Genomic DNA, 22,544 nt, shown 5'->3' with positions numbered 1-22,544 from the left:
ACAGCAGTGGAAATGTTCAAAAAAGACAAGACATTAAGTCCAGGCCAGTGGAGAAGAGGATGTGCCACAACATGACATCAGCTGGCACCAAGGACAAAGCTCTGACACAGCAAACAGCTCTGAGGGAGAGAGCACACAGGAGAGAGTTTAACTGCCAACCATGTGCTGAAGCAAGACGAGGCATGGTTGAGCAGGAAAAGCTGGCAAAAGGAAGGCATATCACGAAGCAGCGCAAACGTGAATGTGAAATGCTTGTATAGGCAAAGAGACTAAAGACATAAAAAGAAAGAAAAGCACGATGTGTGTTCTCCCTCTTCTTCCCCTCTCTCACCTGTAGTTAGACATTGTGGTTAAAATAATCAAAATTCAATAAAACTTATGTGTTTATCAGAACAAGATATTGTTTTCTTGTTGTGTTCTAATCTCAAAGCGCTCCAAAAGGCTTCACTTACGTGTAAAAATCAATACTATATTCTTACAGGGGGAGAATGCCCCCGGACCCAGCTACCTCATTTTAGTTTCGGATCTTGTCAACTTTCTCACTACTCTAGAGTTTGCAAGGCTGGCAGTTATAAAGGCCCAGCAGTGGGACTACCTGTAATCCCAACTTCAAAGTGAGGCACAGAGACAAACAGAGCTGCCAATCAACTGCTGCTGATTAAATGTCACAGCTGTCAATCAAGGAACGTGACTGCCAATCACATCTTCACAGTTTCAGATGGAAAAAGACCCCTGCAAGTACAAGTAAAGACGATGCTGAGGGGATAACTGTTTAGATTAACACAAACAGTGACAGTTAGCCACCAGTTAACACTCCAAACCCAAAACTGTTGAAAATGTGTCAATAACAAAACATGACTGGCGTGAATTAGCAAAAGAGGCGCCAGCCAGCCTGTTGTCAGCTCTGGATCTTGACCATTGCTCCTTAGGACGGCCGGGCACCTGCAATGCAACACTGACGGTCCACCTCATTCAGAGGCTCAGTGAGTGTCCAGACGGAGGTCTTGCTGAGTGTTTAACCATATAATACTATATAATAACAACCTCTTCAAAAAAGGTCAAATTCTGCCCATTTCCCAGTTTAATATTTTCATTTTTGTTGACTATTTACAAACATTTGCATGTTTTTATGGTAAAAAAGCACCTAGTTACAGCTGTATAAGCCATGGATGCAGGCTGCGTGAGAGAGAGGGGCTGACTAATTGGCTGACTGTGACGCACGCCGAGGCAAACAACAGGTAACGGATTGTAGCCTACTGTAGCCGGTTAAAACCAGGGCTCAGGGTAAAACTCACCGATAAATTGCGATGGCCACCGCTGATGATAATGTTACCCAACCTTCGGAAGGCTGTGCAATGACAAATTCGCTTCCTGACATCCAACAACTGCACAGTGTTTCCTCCGAAACTATCTCTCCTCTGCTCCGCTCTGCTCTACGGCCTGTGTGCATTTCTCCGTGGACTGAATGTTTTGATACTTTCACAGTATTTATATGGCGCCTAGACCTGCTTTATAATCAAAAAAGAAATGGAAATCTCCCAAAGTATTAGGTCCCCTTTAAAACTTTTTCTTACTATCTCTCAACTTCTGCAGCATACACAGGGAATGGTGAAGAAGTGGATGAAGAAGAACACTTGAAAGAAAAAGTTAGTGCAACCACTGCAGCAGTGACTGACACCAACAGGCCAAAGATGAGTGAACGTCGTGGAACGGCACGGAGAGAAGTGTGTTTGTGTGTGTATGTGTGTCCTAAATGAGAATACTGATTACCGTCCCATGATACCAAGTAGAGCCCAAACAGTGATTAGACTGCTGATCAGATGACATGCTTAGAAAGGCGTTTTGGCTGGTCTGAAATAGCTGCACAGTTTGCAGAGAGCGGTCCAACACTTGCTCATTCATTAAGTTCAGCTGCTCGAAGCCAGAGAGGAAAGATTTCATTGAGATACCCACAACGTCACCAGACCCATGCAACCTGAGACTGGGCGGCATCACCAACATATGCAAATGTGGTTCTGGTGTGTGTATACACATCCATCTGTGTGACTGACATGCATGTGTGAATGTACCTCTGTGTGTTTGCAGGTGGCGTGTGTGTGTGTGTGTATATGTGTGTGTGAGCCCACCCGTCTGTTCACCAGCCTGTTTGTCAGCAGTAGTTGGAGAGCAGCTGAGTAAAAAACCCCTCCCCTCCCTCGGCACACAGCCACTGAAACGCTGCCTGAAATATTTAGCAGCGTAGCAGCAGTCAATAGCACAGCAACCTTGGAATCAATGTCATACGACTAAGAGAGTGGGAGAAAGAAAGGAACGGGCGTCGAGTAGGGATGGGAAGACGGACAGATGAGCCGGAGAAGTGAAAGAGGTGTGGAAGGATGGAAGAGGTGGAGAGAGAACGTGAGGATTAATGGAGGAGCAGCAGGGGAGCGATAGAGATAAATGAAGGCTGGAGTAAAATGGTGTGAGTCACGAGTGTGCTTGCATTTCTAACCATGCGCTGCATATACTGTACCCTGCAGCAGACAATCCCTCCCTGCTGAAACGTGACTGTAGTGTGTGTGTGTGTGTGTGTGTGTGTGTGTGTGTGTGTGTGTGTGTGTACGCAAGTGAAGCAGAGATGGCAGAGGGAGGGAGGAGAAGAGCTGTAGACTTTCTGGGAGGAGGGGAGGGATGGAGGGAGGGAGGGAGGAGGAGGGGGGGACTGCTGATCACTGCAGTAAAGGAATCCCTTGTCTAGAAAGGGGGGTTGCCCCTCGCTTTCACCGTCCCTCCTCCATCTCTATCTTACTCACGCTGAATCTTGATGTGCTGGTTTGATCTTCTCTCAATTCTCATCTGCACTGCGCTTTAACTTCCGCTGCATTTCATCATACCCTATGTGTGCATGTGTGCGTTTTCCTTCAATTAAAAAAACCACAGTCCTCAATTTCAAATCTCACCTTCAGCATAGTAAACGCACGGCGAGCAGGGACCCGGTAGATTATATGAACTGTGGGAGATGAAAATAAATTTGATACACTAAAAAAAAAAATTTATGGCTTCTTGCTAGCTGCACAGACTACGAGTCCTTCCCTGCTCTCCACATAGTGTAGTAACACCTGCAAGAGGCATGACATTGATCTGAGGGAAAAATTAATCATCCTCATACAGTACAGCTGGAACAATTTCACACACATCTCTCAGAAGTCCCAGTTTTTCAGAGGGAGAAAAAACCCCCACCTGCGGTGGGGAATCAACACACGCAACCCTTGAGAGTAAAACTGCTGCAGCTCTGCCTACTATCTATATCTTGCCTATGTGTAACTGTTACCCTTTGCTACGTTGAATTCCTGCTACATAGTGACATTCTTGTTCTCATTTCACTCCAAATTATGTATGTGGAGAAATTTGCAAGATTCATTTGCCTCCTCCTCCTCCTCCTCCTCCTCCGGCACAGTCACAAAGATTCATAAACTCTTAGTAGAGCTGCTTTGAGGGTGGATGGAAACTACTGTCAGAGTTGTTCAGCTACAGAAAAAAAACTGGGTTATTTTAGGCTTTTTGTGTAAGTGACAAAAAAAAACTGAGGAGTCTGAGAAATGTATGACATCTTATTATGTCTAACTTGCACTGTGCTGCATACAGCACATATATGGACAGTTACTTCCTTTTTTAACTTTCGCTATTACGGCTGGATCTGAACACAAAATGACACAGCAGTTTAAAAATCTTCTTCCTCAGAACACATCCTTTTATCTCCAGACACACCGCAGGGAAAATCTTAGTGTAGAGCAAAAAGCATGTCTGTGTGTGTGTGTGTGTGTGTGCTGGTAACAGACACCAGTGCTGAGGAATAATGTCACTGACATAATTCCCATTTCATGGTGCCCTTCTGGGGGAGTGGAAACCTCTGTCATTTATCTCCACAATGACTGCATCCATCTATGTGGTAATATGCTGTCCCGGGCCATGGCTATGGACCAGATAACATGAGCAGTCAGACAAAATCACTCATGAAATCATTCATGCATACATGGGCCTGTATACACCCCACGCACAATGCATGTCAATAGAGCTCCTTCTACTCCTTCTAGGCATGACGGCACAAATACATCTAAAAGATCTTTTCATATGCTTAAAATCTTTTTACATCCATTTCCTTTTTTACTGGTTGAAGTCATACCGTGAGGACGGATTTACAATCAAAGGAGCTGGGATCAATTTCCCATCGGCTTGGTCGTTTGATAAAGTCTAGGGTCAAGGAGAGGCGAGGTTCTCCATCACGCTACCATGACAGACAAAGCTGAGAGAGGAGCCGTGATCAAGGTGGGGTCAGTGGGAGGCCAATCTATGTAGAACAACAATACACCGGGATCAATATGAAGCCGGTAAACGCATCCTGCCTTTATCTAAGAGGTGTCCCCAAAATCCTGTTATGTGCAACCACTTCCAGTCCCTGTGATACACTCTCTGAGCGAGCCGGGGTAAATGAGGATATAATTGGATTTAAAGGAACATAGTTATATCACAGTATATCACCGACAATCAGCTGGGGCACCAAGCTGACTCAACTTTTGGGGACTATTTCCATGTGGATTCTTGAAAAAGTGCGAGTGAGGTTTATGAGCTGTTAAATTAGAAATCTACTATCTCCTCCGCTGCTGGAGGGAATGTGTGTGTGCCATGCTCTCACTTTTTCTGTATCCTTGTGTTTCTGGCTTTATTACTCTTTTATAGCACATTAAGAGACTGCTGACACTTTAAAACCCCCTTTTTCCTCTAAATTCCTTAAGTGTGCAGTATTTTTATTTTCTCTATCAAATAATAACATATCAGCTAAATTATATAAAAGCACAATTTGTTTGATTTAAATTTAATTACTTTAGACCAAAGCGTATTTTTACTAGGATTCTCAACAATAGTAGGAACCAAAAGATTGCAAGATTAGACATTTGTGAGCTGTGTAGGTACATGAAAAAGCATCAGTTTGACTGTGTCTGAAGGCAATTTAGTATTAATTCTATGAATTTGGGGGACTTGGAAGAAACAGTTTATAAAAATGGTCAAAATTTGCGTAGCAGAGGCCGAGATATCAAGATGCATATCGAGATCAAAAAACATCCCACAATTGAACTCAATAGCATCTTTTGTGATATCTTTCCTGCCTAGTAAACACCCACATCTCTCAAACTCCACACCCCAAGTTTGTAAGACAACCTTTCAGTTAAAAACTTCCCAAGACCAAGCAATTAATTGTTTAGTCTATAAAATGCCAGAAAAAGTGATAAATTCCCATTTCCCAAAGCCCGAGCTGTTATCTTCAAAGTGCTTTTAAATTCAATTTACAATTACATAAAATAGAAAAAGCAGCAAATCTTTACATTTGAGAAGCTGCAAATGTTGCTTGATAAACTGCAATTAAGCAATTATGAATATCAAATATGTTCTGTTGATTGGCTGATCAATAAACCACATGCAACATTTGTCCTGAATTCCCTCACACTGAAGCAAAAAGTCTTGCACAGGACAAAATAATGGCTGGCTCCTATCTTATAAATTATACTGCTGGTATGTAAAGGTCATATTGTGTCAGTGCAGGACAGCTGATGTGTCCAGTTTTCTGCCTCACCGCTGCGCTGCATGTCACCTCCTCTTTCTATCCAACTCCGGGGGCGAGGTCCTGTCCACTCAGCTCCTTGCAGCTCACACCTCCCAACTGTGGGGGTTAACAAGTTGAAAAGCACAGCTGCGCCCGTTCCAAAGCACTCACATTCCCCTGCATGAAGGAACGCACATTGTCCGTCCCCTCAGAAATATACGCACAGACAAAAGCACGCATACACCTACAGTAGATAAGGCGGGCACTCAGCAATTCCTACAGAAGAAAGTGGATTTGAGTACAGTGTGACAATAATCACTTTGTCATTTTTCCAGGCCTCAGCGCCGACAAGCTTATGTAACGAAGAAAATGCTGCCTTTTCTCTATGGCTGTGTTCCTCGCCTGGTAAAAAGCCATTAACAGATATGAAATCTGCAGTCACATTCACGAACGCAACAGTATTAAGCAATCCCCGCCGCTCTCACACTGAGAGAGAAAACCGTGACAAAGCACAGCGTGCCCAACGAAAGCCTATACCAATCTGATCTCTCCACTGCAATGCAGAGTTGACAGTGAAAACAACCTTCCTCTGATTAGGCTATTTCAAAACATCAAAACCGCACACCAGTTACAGCACGCTATAAATAATTCCGGCTTAATCTTTCGTTCCATTTCAATAAATTGCCTTTAAGACCCTGGATATGCTTTGATTAATTAACACCAGCTCATCGCCTGCTCACGGGATAAGATCTCAGCTGTGAATGAATCCTCTTTTGTGGCACGTGGGCTACTTTAGAAGGGCCACATGGACCGTTATAACCCGCACCAACCCCTGACACCGCCACCCCTCAACCCTCCACCCTTGTTGCCTGGGACCAGCAGCAGTGGAACCTGATGCATTATTAAACAGCAGTACAGGCTTTCACGCCACAGCTTAGAAGAGAGCCGGCACTCGACCATTGTGCTTTACAGCGCAGCCGCTCTTTGAAGAATTCAATCCATCTGAGGAGCGGTATCTGCATATTCCAACTTCCTTTAGGTCACTTTTGAGATCAGAGCGCCGGGTGAAGAAATTGAAAACGGTGTTTGCATGCATAATGTGCATATAGAGTAAATGTGTGTGGCCGTCCTGCAGGCACAGTATGACCCTCTCTTTGATTGCTCATACACCAGATGGCACTAGCTGCTTGTGTCAGTGTTACTTTCAGCGTAGGTCACGCAACACTCAGCCCCTCACTCGCAGGGACTTCTCCTCGCTCTCGTTCTTCTTCACTTCCTTCAGCTTCATCAGTTTTTCCTTCCCTTGAAAAAATAAAAAATAAAAAAATCCAACCTGGCTGACATTTAGAGATACAGTACACATCTAAGGAATGCATGCAAATCCAGCCTTGCACACACACACACACACACACACTCACTGTTACTCTACGCTGGCCCTGATTTCACTAGTGATGATACCAGCCCTGATTAAGCTTCAAGAGTGTGAAAAGGTAGAGCCCTGCAGCTCCTTCACATCACACGCACCACAGACTAATCAATGCTGCTGAATAAGCACTGTTCAATTCTTATTACGCTCCCTTTCTTTCTTCCCACCATCATCAGTGTGCTGAGAAGCTTCCAATCTATCTATACTTCCCACCATTATAGTTATTCTCTTTTCAAGTACGCCTCAGAGAGCAGAACTACATTTTGCTCCAACATTTCCCATTTTTTTGAATGCATTAATTACAGTGGGAGATAATGCACTTGGTTTTGAATTGAGGAATAAAGTACCTCCCATTCCTTCTCTCTAAGACGGCGGAGTGGTCCTCTGTGGCCAAAACACTGACTTTTCCTGCCGAAGCTTCTTTAGGCAAGCGATAAGCAGAAGTATTCTGCCGAGGTTTACACAGAAGTTTGGCCTCAGGATAGTCTGTCAAACCGGTGTGATTTCTAGGTGTGAGAAAACCAATCCAATAAAGAGGCGTAAAACACAACTTTCTGTAGGAGTCCTGTGGCAAAAAACATTCCCTTTAGGATTCAAAGTTCATGATCACTTTTATTAAAACCCACACTAAATAAAATATCGTGTTCAGAGTACACGCATTAGTACTAGGTCATCACCAATTCATCTCTCATCTGTGATGCTGAAGGGTGAAAGATGCTCCACTTTTCCCTCTACTGCTTCATCTCCCGCCGTGCTTTCATTATCTGAGCCCCAAGTTATGTTTTGGCAAAGTTTTGTACCTCTTCTCATCTTAACTGGTAAACTGACATATTTAATCTGCTTGGTAAACAAGTTTAAACATCTTGCTGTCCACGTCACAAATCAGGTACATTACGCCAGTGGTTCTCAAACTCTTTCACATCAAGGACCCTTAAACTGACACAAATTAGACCAATTAGAAATGAGATGTTTTATTACAGGAAGTGTATGAAACTCATGACCAAAATAGTCACTCATTCTGTCATTGTGATACTTATGGATGGAATTAGAGTGAAAATAAATGATTCTCCCTGGAGCCCCCTCAGGGACCCCTGAGAACCACTGCATTATGCTGCACGCACTAGCTTAATATGCATTTCTCAACATGCTGGACATTATAATTTTGAGCAGTGCTGAAACAATTAGAAGGAAAAATTGTTCTATAACAATTTTGATAACTGCTTAATAGTTTCAGCTCACGTGACACAGCAGGTTTCAGCTTTTCATTTTAATTCTTTTTTGGGCTGTTGGTAAAAAAAAACAACCAAAAAAGCAATTTTAAGATGTCACACCCTGTCCTTTAGGAAATTGATGGCATTTTTCACTATCTTCTGACATTTTAGACTAAGTGATAAAATCAGAAAAGTAACGCACATTTAAATTGATAATGAAAACAATTGCTAGTTGCAGCTCTAGATTTGAGTTTGCTAAGCTACATCCTTTCCATTCTCATTTATAAAAGTTTTTAATAGTTTAAATAAGAGCTGGTTACTTCCAGTTAAACTGAAGTCCTGAGTACTTTAAGAAGGTACAAAAGGTACAAAGCTTTTTACTGGGCTTGTTCAGTTAAGGGACTGATTAATTAGATGTCAGTTGAGACAAAACATGCAGTGAAACTCACCAATGAAAATGTCAATTTTAAATTACAAGGCAGTAATGTTACTATTTATCTTGACTGGGGTGCTGTTTTTTTTTTGGCTCTTCTTCCAAGCTTTTTAGTGGAATGAGATGAAACTGGCGGTGTTGTTTGGCTATAACAGACCAGTGATGAAGTGAAGTGAACATGGTAAATTGATAAGTACACTACACACTTTCCCTCTTTCTAAAAATTCTGCTACGCTCAATACAGTCCTAAAATGTAAAGTGAATATATTTACACATGGGATGATTGTGGGTATGTCTGTGTCCAAAGATAAAGCAAGTCTCCTCCCTGATACTGTGAATCATAAAGACATCTGTGATGGCTGTAAAAATCTGCACACTGTTAGTTGTTCATAACAGCTGCTTCCAGCTGGTCATAAATGGTCAGCTAGTGAAGTGCACGTATTCACAATGTTTGCTTGACACAGAGCTGGTCCTGTAAGAAGACTGGTTGTCTCTGCTCTCTGCGTGAGGTGACATTCAGGCCACTGTACAGTTCCCAACAGGCCATCATGAATTCCTCCTGAAGCAGCAGCTATTATTTATGGAGCAGAGCCTGGGAATGCTCCTTTTGAGGAACTCTGACAGTATTCCTCTCATCAGAGCCTCTTTCCTCTGGACCTTAATGCCTTGAGCATGACCAATGGACTGTAAAAGTACAAAGTCCATGAGAGAATCCTCTAAAATTGCCTAGAATATCAATGCAAGCTCCTACAAGGTCACTGTTCAAGTATCAATCTGCAGCAGTAGCTGTCTAGTCTCATCACTGCATGGTCCATGGAGATAACTAGAAAGTCTAGAAAAATGAATCCACAGTATTGTAACTCTGCCCTCTTGGCTGTGTCAGCCAATCCGTCACATTTTTACATTGCTGCTGTGGTCCACATGGACATATGGCATGCAGACATGCCAAAGCTAGAACTGGGCTAATGAATGCTACTCTGACACAGACTGGGCCAGACATCGCCGAAGTAGCTGAGGGGAGGCTGCACACAGCAGCTGACTCATACAGAGCAAACTGTAGTAACGCACAGCTCTCCTCACAATAAATACAACTGGACAAGCAGCTGCTAGTTTGAAAATGAAGTAGAAAGAGGGATGTTTCACATCTACAGCCAAGAGTAAAGCAGGATAAAGGTTCCCCACATTAAATCCATATTTATAGATCTGTGCCATCCAGTAGCAGTAAAGGGTATTTAAGCCATAAATAAAATACCATAAATTTTATGGCATCTGGCAAACAATGTTGAGAGTGGCTTGACGTAAACCCTAATCCTTAAATACTGACTGATCTCAGTAAAAACTCTTTAGAAAGCCACGCTTCAGTTTGTGATTTTAAATTATTCCTCAGAACACCTGAAGTTTTGAGCCAAATCAAAGCAAGACATGTCCAACAGCTACAGTCTATACAATTTAATTGAATAATTTAATTTGCATAACAGTACAGAGAACTGAGCAAAGGTAAAAGTGGCAAATATTTCAAGTGATAAAAGGACTAAATGATCTGAGGAAATCATCTACTGTGATGTAAAACTGTGGGAATTTCAGGAAATGCTCAAATCACCAACCAACGGAATTAAATTAATTTATGAATTTCAATTCATAAAGAAAACAAATAAAGAAAAGTGCTTGGCTGACTTATCATGATAGTAAAATATGGATCCTACATCTATGTTTATGTTCTCTTCACGTGACGTCTTGCCAGCCAATCATGCTTGTTGTGATGAAGAATGTGTCTCACGAGCACGGCTGTCATGCTCCCGGCAGAGTTTGCTTGAGAGATAGCTTACTGCCGCATCCATGTGAAAAAAAGTGAAGAAAATGAGTGAAATGAGTGAAGAGTTTTTAAAGTTCGGCTCACCAGACCCATGGAGACAGAGAGTAACCTATCAGAAGACTGCACAACAGCGGGCTTTCGTGGAACTTGAGCTGATGAGGTAAGCATGTTAATGATGTAATTTCAATGTAGATGCTGAACAGGCATCTCCTTGTGTTGTTATAGTTTACTATAACAGCCTTTAGTTTTTCGAACAGCTATGCTTTTGCTTTAAATGTTGGGACATTTTTATTTAAGTGAGTCCTGAACCTGTCAGCAATTTTTTATTTTTTATTTTTTAAACAATGTGTCTAGATTTGTAGGCAGCATCAAAAGGTTGTTCGTCTCAATACATATGTCTTTTCTGAAATTACACAATTACGCCTAATTATTCTCCTGGTTATGACTCACGTACGCTAACTTTCCTCAAAATACAATCATTCTAAGCCTCTGGTATGATACTTTAACATTTCCCATCTGGCAATGCTGGCTTTACCTCTTAGTTAGCAGTAACTGTGGAGGAGAGTTTACAGAATTATTTTTAGAGAGAAACTATATTCTTAGAAAGATAGTAAGTCTAGTCCTATTCTTGCTGATTTTTTTTTTTTTTAAAAAAAAGCTTCACTGCATTTCATTCACAACAAACATCAAATATTCACAGGTCCATGTGGGGAGCAGCTCGCTCCCACGCACACTTTGGACGGTTTGTGGAAAGTGGGCCAGCGTCTCTTAAACATCTATCATTCTACCCACCTGCAGGGTTCGGGGAATGAAAGTCACAGTAGTCAAATAACCAGGCGGCCCTGCTTTCAGATCTCAAAGGGTCCTGGGTAGCATCTCATACACCCCTTCCTGCATGCGATGTGACGGCCGCTGCTCTATGAGCTCTGGGAGTCATGACAGACACGCCGCCCCGACTCACGGACGACACCAAGGGGCAGCAGAGAGGATTGACAATACTGAACTGTGTCTAATAAAGTCAGTTGATATTAGTTCTGGATCAGACCGCATAGCTGATGACGACTTTTGTTAAATATTGTCCCCATCCTCTCATCTCGCCTCCAGCTCTTCCTCTCATCTTTGCCCTTTCATTACCGCTAAATGACATCATGACCTAAAATCGAAGTGAGCTAGTCAGTCTCCCTAATGCTCTGACAAATACGCTGCCTCCATATCTCTCTGTCCTCCTGCTCCCATTCACAATATCTTAATCCTCATCATCAGTATGCAGCTCATTGTGCCGCCTTTCCTCCTCGATTCCTTCCAGTTCGGATGTGATTCTCCATCTTTCCCAAGGGCTTCCTCCACCACTCGACCTCCCACTGCTATTGTTCCCTCCCTATTTTTCCTCTCCCTCTCTGCAGGATTCTGTCTAGCTTGGATGGTGGCAAATGAGCTCAGGCAAGGGCACCCAAGTCTCCAAAATCATGTTCGCTCCCACCGCTGCAGCTCCGTTTGCTTCCCATGGATGGTTCCAAAATGACTCAAGCGATTAAGGTACTTTGAAGGAAAATGTCTTCCTATTTTGTAACACGTGTTAATGATGCGTATGCTGAGTTAATCTCCAAGGGCTACTATTACTACAAATTAGAGGTTTAACAGCTTTAGTGTGATCACAGTCTTTCTGAAAGCAATGCCCTACAGTGTCACCTTAGAGCACGCTGCCAGACACAGCATGACCTCAGCTGCATCACTGCTGTCAAATGGAACGAAGAAAGTCCTTTGATTGGATCACAATCCCCCTTTAAAACACTTAAATCACAACTATTTCCTCATGAATTTTCATATTCTTGCTTTTCTACCAAACCACCATATCTATGAGTTTAATTAAGACAATATTTATCTAAAGCAACAACTGTTAATGTCGGTATTTCTTATTAGCTCCTCAAATTCAAAGGCCAAAGCTCTGCAGACTCATCATTTTGCAGACTTTCAACAGTGTCTACATTTATACACAAATAAATAGGCGATTAAGGCGGTAATGCAGGTGAGGTGGAGCAACCCATAAATATCACACTCTGACTATGTGATTAAGCTTATAAGACTATTTTCAGAATTGTGTCAACACATACTCAGGAGAGGTTATTCATATTCAGATGTCTGCCGCATAGCTGTTTCACAGTGGCACATCTACAGTAAGTTATAGAAATAACCAGCTTCCAGTCCATATCTTTGAGGTTGCCATAAAATCCTTGTGTTATTCTTATTGGGAATAAGGCTTGTCTAAAAAAAAAAAAAAACAAGGCTTTTTCTCCAGAGAATTCAGGGGAAAGAAAAAACTGAATACAGCAGCTGTGTGTGGTGTACACTGTTTATTATGATACTAAGTAGACTGAAAGGAGGTAGAGTGGAATATTATGAATAGCTTACAAGTTTTATGGATAAAAACGAGAGGTTTTGATCTAAATGAAGATGTTCTTGAGGACAAAAATGTGTTTAGATCGACTTAAAATATAAGACATTGAAATTATAAATCACAGGAATTCATCAACTCGGCCAATTTGCAAAATCTATGAGAGGAAAAACAGAAGGAGGGACGAAAACAGATACAGTGAGAAAGTAATTAAGTGAGTGAGTAAGCCCAGCTGGAAATGCTGATAATGTTTAATCATACTATAGCATTGCTATAGTGCTATTTGAGTGTTTATAAGTTATTTGGTGCACCATTCCTATATCACTTTACATCATTCTTGTGTTTAAATGAATGCCAAACAGGCTAAAAAAAAAAGTTTATCGAGCCTTTATGACAAGTAAATACATATAAATCTTGCATCCTTTAGACAAATGTTTCTTGCACCAGTTTGTGGTTTAAGCATCAGGTTACTTCCTTTTTCTTCTTTCATACGGGGTCAACCAACAATTTAACCTGCTTGTAATTTAATCACCACTGGTGTATCATCATCCTCCATGAGTGTTTTTCACAATTCACAATTGTGCATGCTCATAAGTGCTGTATCATTTTACCCACTTTACGTATGTATGTATGTATGTATTTAATATTCTGACTAAACATTTTTAAATGACAATTCTTGACTAAATTGATTTTCTCCTCCCTACTGAAGATCATATATTGACAATATCTCAGTGTAAGATGATCCGAGGGAAGACTTTAAGACAAAACCAACAGGTAGCAATTTATCATTGATTCCTTCTTGTTCTTTAAAGACTAAAACAAGAGAGGTGATGACTTTCTGAGTTAAGGGCATATTTAAATCAATGAAAGTTATAGATGTGAGGATCAATGAATTTGTTCTGGCAGAAAATGTCAAATAAAGTCCAGAAAGAAATCTGCTTTCTTCTTGAAATTCGTAATATCAATTATGTCATCAATCACAGAAATTCACTGAGTTCACAGTTTAGACAAACATGCAGAGAGAAAGGTTGTTTGATCTGATATAATTATCAGAATTAAAATAAAATTAACAATCTATGTGTCTGCAGAAAATGATTTTTTGAAAAAGCATTTATGTTCTTAAATTGAGTCTAAAACAACTTCTTTTTCTTTTCTTTTTTTTATTTTTACAAAGGATTGCTGTTACCACAAAATCAATACACACTCATAAACAAAGTTTTAATCGACTGTCTTTTTGAATGTGGTGATATCTCATTTGGGACCCACAAACAGTGGTGGAAAGTCAATTTACTCAAGTACTGTACTTAACCACAATTTCGAGGTACTTGTACTTTACTTGAGTATTTGCATTTGATGCTACTTTATATTTCCACTCCACTACATTTCAGAAGGAAATATTGTACTTTCTGCTCCACTACATTTATTTGAAAGCTTTATTTACTTTTCAGATAAAGATTTGACACAATGGATAATATAACAAGCTTTTAAAGTACAACACACTGTTAGAGATGAAACCAGTGGTTTCCAACCTTTTTGGCTTTTGATGTCTTACTAAAAGCAGTGTGTAGTCGGGGTCACATTTCAGATGTCTATGAGTTGTTAACAGCTCCACCAAATAGTGATTTTTCTCTCTAAACTTCTCACATGGTTTCAATTCAATAAATGTTCAAACAATCCAATATTTCACCAAAAATTAAAGATTAGAGAAAAAGTCCAAAAACTGAAAACAGATTTGTATCAGAAAGTTGTTTTTTCTTCTTTTCTCTCGCATTAATCATCTCACGACCCCTCAGAGTCACTTATTTGGTGACTCTTTGGAGGGGCCCAACCCCTAGTTTGGGAATCACTGGACTAAACTGTATCTAAAGTAGTTAAAACTAGTTCCACCTCCAGCAGCTGCAAGAGTAACATGCTGCTCTAACACTGATGCTTCAGTATTAATAATCTAATGATGTCATATATAATAATATATCGATCAGAAGGACCAAAACACTACTTTTACAGCAATACTTTAACTACATAAAGCTCATAATACTTATGTACTTTTACTTAAGTATGATTTTTCATGCAGGATTTTTACTTGCACACTTCTACTTGTTTACATTGTTGTATTAGTACTTTTACTTAAGTAAAGGATCTGAATACCTCTTCCACTACTATCCACAGAACAGTCACACAACTATCCCCCTCCTTTAATTTCCAACTTCACTTGTTTCTTTGCCAATATTAAGAAACATACAGGATGTCTTTGCCGTCACCTTGCAGCAATTTTACCTTTGCAATATCTGTGAAAGTTACAAACACACACAAATGGATCAATAATACAATTAGACAGTGATGGTACGTCAACCTTCGTTTTAAGCTTTACTAAGCCGTTTAAGTATTGCTGATCTGTATGTCATGATTGAATAATCAATTGCATTTGAAGGCAACAAACTCAATGACACAAGAATTTCCCAGAGCACTTCCTTTACCCAGCATCACATCATTGACATGGAGTAGTTTAGATATATTAGACTGATTTGGGCTGAGTTGTTTTTTTGTTTTTTTCATATCAGCTGACAAATCTGATAACAGCTGTGATGACTCTTCTCACTCTGTAGCACTGAAAACAAACAATTATACCAGAATGCACCTGTCAACAACCTAATTTACTGCTGAGTTAATTAAAGCTGAGCAAGTCTAGTGCTTCCTAGATGTTCAAGTAGAATAGAGGATTATGTATGCTTGTAAGAGGCCAACTTGAGATAATCCATCTGTTAACAGCAGTCAGCAATTTCACAAACTAAGAGAAAACACATAACGAACCCGGTCATAGAAGTGTGACAACTGTGTTCCTCCCTCACTTATTTCTCCCGGCCTTTCCCTTTCCCTGCCAACCATGAAAAGAAAACGAAAATAAAAACGCTTGAAACTACAGATTTAGTTCACTCTTCCCCTGAGAAGGACTGCGCAGAACAATCAAGAGAGACCTTCAGCACAAGCAGGCAAGCCCCATCAATCTTTTGGTAGTTTATCAGTACCCATTATTAGCCCCCGCTTGAAGCTTTGAGGTAAGCTGTGCACACACCTTCACACACAGGCTCTCTGTGTCCATTTGACACAACACAGCTAGTAAGGAGGCAGTCAAATAGAGAGGGCCGTAGATAAATCTTAAATTTTAATTGTAAATTATGTAAAGTAGAAGAAGGTTTAAGCCAATCCCTGATGAAAACGTCTCTCAGGTTAGGGAGTGTGTTTGGGAGGTGTTTGTGTGCAAAAGGGCAAGTGAGTGCAAGTCTGGAGTCTCCTTCAAAGGTAAAGCTAGGACAATAGAAGTCAGACTAAAAAACTACAAGCCAGGTTTTCAAAAGGGCGTTGACTGGGAACACTCTGTGACAAAATTCAAACAAAATCCTTTTTTGACCTCTACTTTCTGGGAGATGAGCCAGACTTTTGGACTCGCTGTTCCACACAGTTTATGGTCAATCAGTGTAAATGGATGGTATGGCACAAACTCTTGCTGATATGATGCCATAAAAAGGGGAGGAGGAAACGGAAATGTACGAACAAAGACAAAGAAAACAGGAACCACTGTATTCTGCATTTGGTCATTTTCCAAACTCCTCGCCACACTGATACAAGCCTGTACATTGAGCTTTTCGAGCCAAAGTGGCTTCTTGAGCTGCACCCACCTGCTAGAATGGATAATAATGATCGAACAAGGTTTTTCAGGTAGAACATTACAAGACAGGGCCTGTCATGTGTGATCTTCCTGTTCTGTCTATCTCATCTTCAATCTATCCACATATATTTACCCTGCAATTTATTCTTGCATACTGTCATACACATGGACTAACATGACTTGCATGAATTGGCTTGCAGTTTCCAGCGAGGAACTTGTTTCCCCCTCATTTTGATTTCTCTCCTCATGTGTCTGCGTGACATTTCACAACTTCTCCAAATTGCCACAGCTCCCATCTGTAAGAGCCGAGTTGCAGATGGGTCGAGAGGTACATGCATGAATAGTGCTGCTGAGATTCGCTCTGTGTGTGTGTGTGTGTGCGTGTGTGTGTATGTGTGTGTGACCCATCAGGCCTCGTGGGAAGCCGCAGCTAAACTGATGGATGCCAAGGAAGGACAGAGGAGGGAGGGAGGGAGGGAGGAAGGGAGGGAGAGAGCGCTGGCTTAGCCAAGTAGGAGACAAGTGTCTGTACTGCAGCAATGCAGGAGCAAGGGAGAGGGATGTCAATGAAATGACAAAAGGAAAAAAAAAAAAAAAAATGTTGACTGAAAACAACGCAGTACACAAATGTCAGACGAATGGTGGGAGTCGGTGTTTGCAAGGCTAACAAGTTTATTCAACCTGATTTTCATTCTAGGAGCGTTTCTGTACGGTGTCACTGTTTTGCTGATGTATCCGCCTTCCGCTGTGGTTATGACAATATCATCCTCAGCCCAACCTAGCAGAGACAACAAGCCCCAGCAAGGCAAACACTCCCTGCTGAGCCTCCCGCGTCTCCTCCCTCCCCTGCCCTCTGAACAAACAGCTCTCCCTCTGGAGGCTACATGGCAGGGAGAGGGACACTCGGGACTATCGACGGGCTCCCTCTCAGCTCTGTTGTTTCACCCTGTAGCGAACACGGCCTTGCTTGGACGACCCATGGCTGATGTTTTCACTTCCCAGCAGCGTAAGTAATGTATACACTTCCTCTGTTCTCATTTACCAACCTTCCCCCAATGCCTTTCCAAGCGGCCCGCTGCAGTAAAATGTAAACACAGTCCGAGGGAAGCCTCTGCTCATTTTTCACTGTACAACCACCCCCACCCCTTGCAAACCCCCTGCCTGCCTTCTCTATTTCATATATCCCAATGACACACAAACACGCACGCACCAACACACAGCACATCAAACATACGCTCGCTCGCCCGTGCACATAACTGCGCGCACATGTACGCGCGCAGAGAGAAGAAGGAGAGGAGCTAATGCACCGCTATCCACAACAGGAGGATTGCAAGCACTCAAGGAACAAATATCCTGTTCTCATCATAAAATTTTCATCCTGTGCAAGCTTGTTGGTGGGCCGTGCCTATTTCCTGGTGAAAAATATACACACTTAACCTTGAGCTGATCTTTCTTAACATAATGCGACTACTTTATTGGATTCTAGCTGGCCCTTGCTCACAGGAATACCAAGTGCAAAGAGTTGTTGTCTGACAATGCCAAGTTGAGGAAGAGGCGAAGGACAAAGTGGCCGTGCTGAGAAGTCCTTCTCTCGGATCTTATGACTGGTCGCCATGTTCCGTTGGAAGGACACTGATATGACACCCTGTACTGAGAACATTGTGACAGCGTTGAACCTGATACCATGAAGGAAGCTACTTAATTCAAACAACTCTGACATGTATGTATATGTATGCATGCTCATTTTAACTATACTATAATATTAGTTGACAAAATAATCTCACCTCAAGGTCCATTTAGAAACTGCTTTCGATTATATGATGATATGACCTTTAATGGGAGATAATACTCACTCACTTTTAAGCCACCTGCTGATGAGAATGATGTGCTGTGAAAGCTTAAGATCATCTAAGAAATGGACCTTGTCAACTTCTGTTTCTAAGGTCAAAGATGTAACTACGAAACTCAATTACAGTTTAATTTAGCATAAAATGTCAAAGTTGATTAACGCCAAGTACGTCACTTTCACAGGAACTGTATAATCCAGGTGAGATCTGTGATTATATGTAAGATTTGTTCATATTTCTCACCATTTCCTTCTTTTTTTTTTTGCACCTGTTGACCTTCAAAAAAAACAGACAGTACTTTCAACACCCTCCCTGTTTTTTTGCAACACAATTAATGCAACGTCGCATGACAGAAAAAGCTGAGACAAACCAAGCTCTTGCTGGAGTGCTCAACAATATGATCCAGAAACAGATTGCAACTAGAAATACTGCATCACGGTTGTATGCCTCCGCCAACCAGTCAAGAGGCAGTTTACATCCATGTAAACTCATAATATTTGTAGTGAAGACTTTGAAGGACTTCAATAAAATCACCACAGTTTCAAGGTGGGAACCTAAGATCAGTGTCACCAATTCAGTATCTGACCAAATGTGAAATATGGTCACAATCTACTCTTCTGTTCCTGAGTTACTGCGTTATATAATGGCCAAAAAAGTGTTTCTGCAGAACATTATGAAGTCACGCTGAAGTTTCCTTTGACCTTTTGGACATAAAATATAATCACTTCTTAAGTTGATCCTATGAGACATCTGTGTGAAACTTTGTCATAATTAGCATATGAATTCTTGAGTTATGGCCATAAACATCTTTCGTAAGGTCACAGTGACCTTTGACCACCAAAATCTAATCAGTTCATCCTTGAGTCCAAGTGGATGTTTGTGCCAAATTTGAAGAAATTCCTTCAAGGCGTTCATGAGATATTGTGTTAACGAGAACGGGATGGATGGACAGACAACCCGAAAACGTAACTCCTCCGGCTACGGCTGTTGCCGGTCTGGAGCCATAAAAATCAATCAAGCAACAGACATTACACAATAACATAAACGCATCCATTGTTTTGTCAGATAACAATTTGAAAAGCGTTATGAGTACGTTTTCCATAAGTGCCGGCTGTCAGCCAGATGGCCGGACATTAAAACATTTCCAGCCGACTACATTTTTTACTGTTTTTTTTCATAGCAAGTTGCTTTCTCACCCTATTGATGTAAGGTGCCTTGCATCCAAATGAGTGGAGCCTACATCATGAAAGCGAAAGCTAACTGTCACTCACTGCTTGTCTGTGAGTGCATGCCTCTCAGTCACACGAGGACTAAGCAGGGCAAATAATGAGGCCACAAAGTGGTGGGGTTTTCCGACTTAAAACCAAATGGGGTTTTTTTCGGCAAACAAACCAGACACATGGCTATTTGTTATTGTGAACTGCTTTTCACACTGATCACGGTGTCACGCTGATTGATAGATGTGGAGTGTTGTTTTAGAACTCGTTTGTCTTGCCCATCTACTCTATATTGCTTTTAACGTCAGTCATGCCACTGAAAGCTATACTATGTAACTTTCCCGCATTAAAATGTCTTAAAACAACTAAACCTGTGTTATATATTTTGTGTAATTGTGTACTTACATTATCCCAAATGCTTCTGACAAAACACAGAGAAATCCGTAATTTTAACTGACTTTTTATCCAGTTTTAAGCCACACACACAGAATACAGCCTTAAAAATGTGTGATAGACAACTTTAGCTCACGTTGTTGAGCAGCAGCAGCAGCCCCCCCCCCCTCCGCCCCCCCTCCGCTTATATTGTGAAGCAGCAGCAGTCCCCCAGCCCCCCCTGGGTCCCCAGCTGGCAACTATTTTCACCCAGCTGGACACTGTATGCACTAGTGGAAAACCCTGTGACACATCTGCAAGTCAATTAAGTATATTAAAAGTTAGATGACTAATTTAACTGTGTGAATGTTAAAAAAAAAAGAAAAGAAGAACAAAGATGTGGCACTAAGCATTATGTATTCATACATTACTATTCATTTCGGTTTCATACACAGCAGTGCTGCAGTGAAATTACTTGGAACGTTTTTGATAAGTTTGCTTTCACATCAAAGCCACATGTCACCGAAACAGCTTGTTCTCCACTGGTACATGGCACATTGGATTTGCAAATCTTGCTGGTGTTTATAATCCAAATAAATTCTTGTCAATATGTTGATTTACTGGGTGTATTAAGGTTTTCTGGGGAAACTGGTTTCATATGGCAGCTACTTTATGTCAACGATACCGTACCACGGCGACGGCACCCCAGCAGAGAGGTTGCTTTGAACAGTGCGATTTTTAAATAAGTTTAGATAGATTGCTCCTGGTAATGGCTTTATTAAAAGGCTGGCGTCCAGGGACCTCATCAACCATTCAAACGATCCTCCCCTAAATAGGCCTTGCATGCTAATCACTGGTAAACAGGAAATAATAGAAACAACAGATAACAGCTAGTCAAAACAGGCAAATGTAGTGAAGGATTGTTGCTGGTGAAAGTCAATTAGCTGGAAGAATGCGTCTGGACTAAGGCTACAAAATGAAATTTGTGTTAAATGTGGGGTTAGGTGCAGAATTTTATTCTGTCAGCATTTGAAGATCATAGGGGAATAAACAAATCATTAAAATAACTGCCATAGTTGGCAGCTTCTTAAGGCAAAATGACGCAGGTTACACTGACTGCCAATACCTAATTGGCTAATATTGATCTAAAATCTAAAACAATCTAAAATCTTGGCGTGATGATTGTAGAAACATTTTCTGATTGACCTTTTCAAATCACTTTAAAAACTGCAATCGGGTGATGCAGGCTTGAGAGAGTGCTGACGATGCTGATGCTAGCTCTCAAGTCGGTTGGATTCATGTGCTGTCCACATCAATGAGCCACCCACGTACACACACAGCTGAACTAATAAATATTGATTTGCTATAGAGCCCCTATGGCAGAGATATCAATAATGTCCAAAATGAGACAGATCTAGTATTTTCAATTCCGCTATAATACACATGCAAACAGACAGACACACTAACCTGTGGAGACAGGGCAGTGGGAGGCTGGCTGAAGAGTGTGGAGTGGGCTGCTGACCGTAGGCCATGTGCTCTCCTGACAGTCTGACGGGTGAAAGGAGCAGACAGTACCTCCTGCTGAGGAGAAGATAGAAAAATCAAGTTAGGGAGCATCATCATTAGCTCAAAGTGGAAACAAAGGGTCTGGGATAACCATAACAAAATGGAAAATAGCAGCCCTCATGCTATTTTCAAAATAGGCACCATCAGGACCTATAGTCTGTTGCTATGAGCTACAAAGAGGCTTAAAATAATGAGGCGTGAAAGTGGTAGTCGTGTTTTATTTTCTATTCTATCCACAGAACAGGGGCATTTCTGCTTTTGCTTTTCGCTTATTCAAACACACCATGTGGTCAGAGTGGTGCGTGCAGGACCTCCTGTCATATCCTGTGAAACTTCCTGTGTACTCTGAGGTGAGCGTGCGAGGTAAACTCCAAAGCTGTGACTGTCAGTGAGAGATGAAAGAGCTGGCCAGCCTGCAGCTGCTTCATATCTAAACTAGGATTAGCAGTGAGTTGGTTCTTTCACTATCAATGCATGATGTTGCTCAAAAGCTGACTGTTATCATACTTGAGGAAAAAAAAAAAGCACAAAATATGGTTGCTTTGATGTGTGTGGGTCTGAGTGTTTGTGAGCTTGTTGGAATAGAGAGAGAGAGGTTTTCAACTCTGTGTGTGTGTGTGTGTGTGTGTGTGTGTGTGTGTGTGTGTGTAGGCAGGTGTATGACAGAGGGGTCACGGTAGACTAGAATGACTAAAATACTTTCACCTTCAAAGTTAGCGTATGCACTCAGATGTTCTCTGCCTCCCAGCGCAGAGGAAAGATAAGATGGAGATAAAGTGGGATCCATTATAAACACTGAGAGCACCTTGACTGTACACAACAAGTGCATCCCATTAAAAACTCATATTAGACACATGCACATGGGCTTGATTACCCACTCTTACAGTATAAGCCCATCAGTGCTTGAACACTCCACCAGCTTTCTCTTGAATATGAGCAGACCGTGTTCTACGGTAAGCAATAACCACCAGAAAGGTCAGGCTTCAAGATTAGATTTTCAAAATCGTCCACCGAACCAGTGCATT

General features: G+C 41.4%; 1 protein-coding gene across 3 annotated transcripts in view; it reads right to left on the bottom strand.

Annotated features, from left to right (window-relative positions):
- mcu (mitochondrial calcium uniporter) overlaps positions 1-22,544 on the bottom strand; it is a 61,228-nt gene that overhangs the window by 14,196 nt on the left and 24,488 nt on the right. For 2 of the 3 annotated variants that reach the window (XM_067609793.1, XM_067609794.1), the window contains exon 2: positions 21,421-21,534. In XM_067609793.1, the coding sequence (XP_067465894.1) occupies positions 21,421-21,534 (114 nt within the window). The remainder of the gene's footprint in view (positions 1-21,420; positions 21,535-22,544) is intronic. The other variant, XM_067609796.1, reaches the window with a different exon arrangement.

This window comes from Thunnus thynnus, chromosome 14 (assembly GCF_963924715.1).
Source record: "Thunnus thynnus chromosome 14, fThuThy2.1, whole genome shotgun sequence".
Classification (NCBI taxonomy): domain Eukaryota; kingdom Metazoa; phylum Chordata; class Actinopteri; order Scombriformes; family Scombridae; genus Thunnus; species Thunnus thynnus.
The sequence above is the reverse complement of the archived record's forward strand: the minus strand, read 5'-3'. Positions and strand labels throughout refer to the sequence as shown.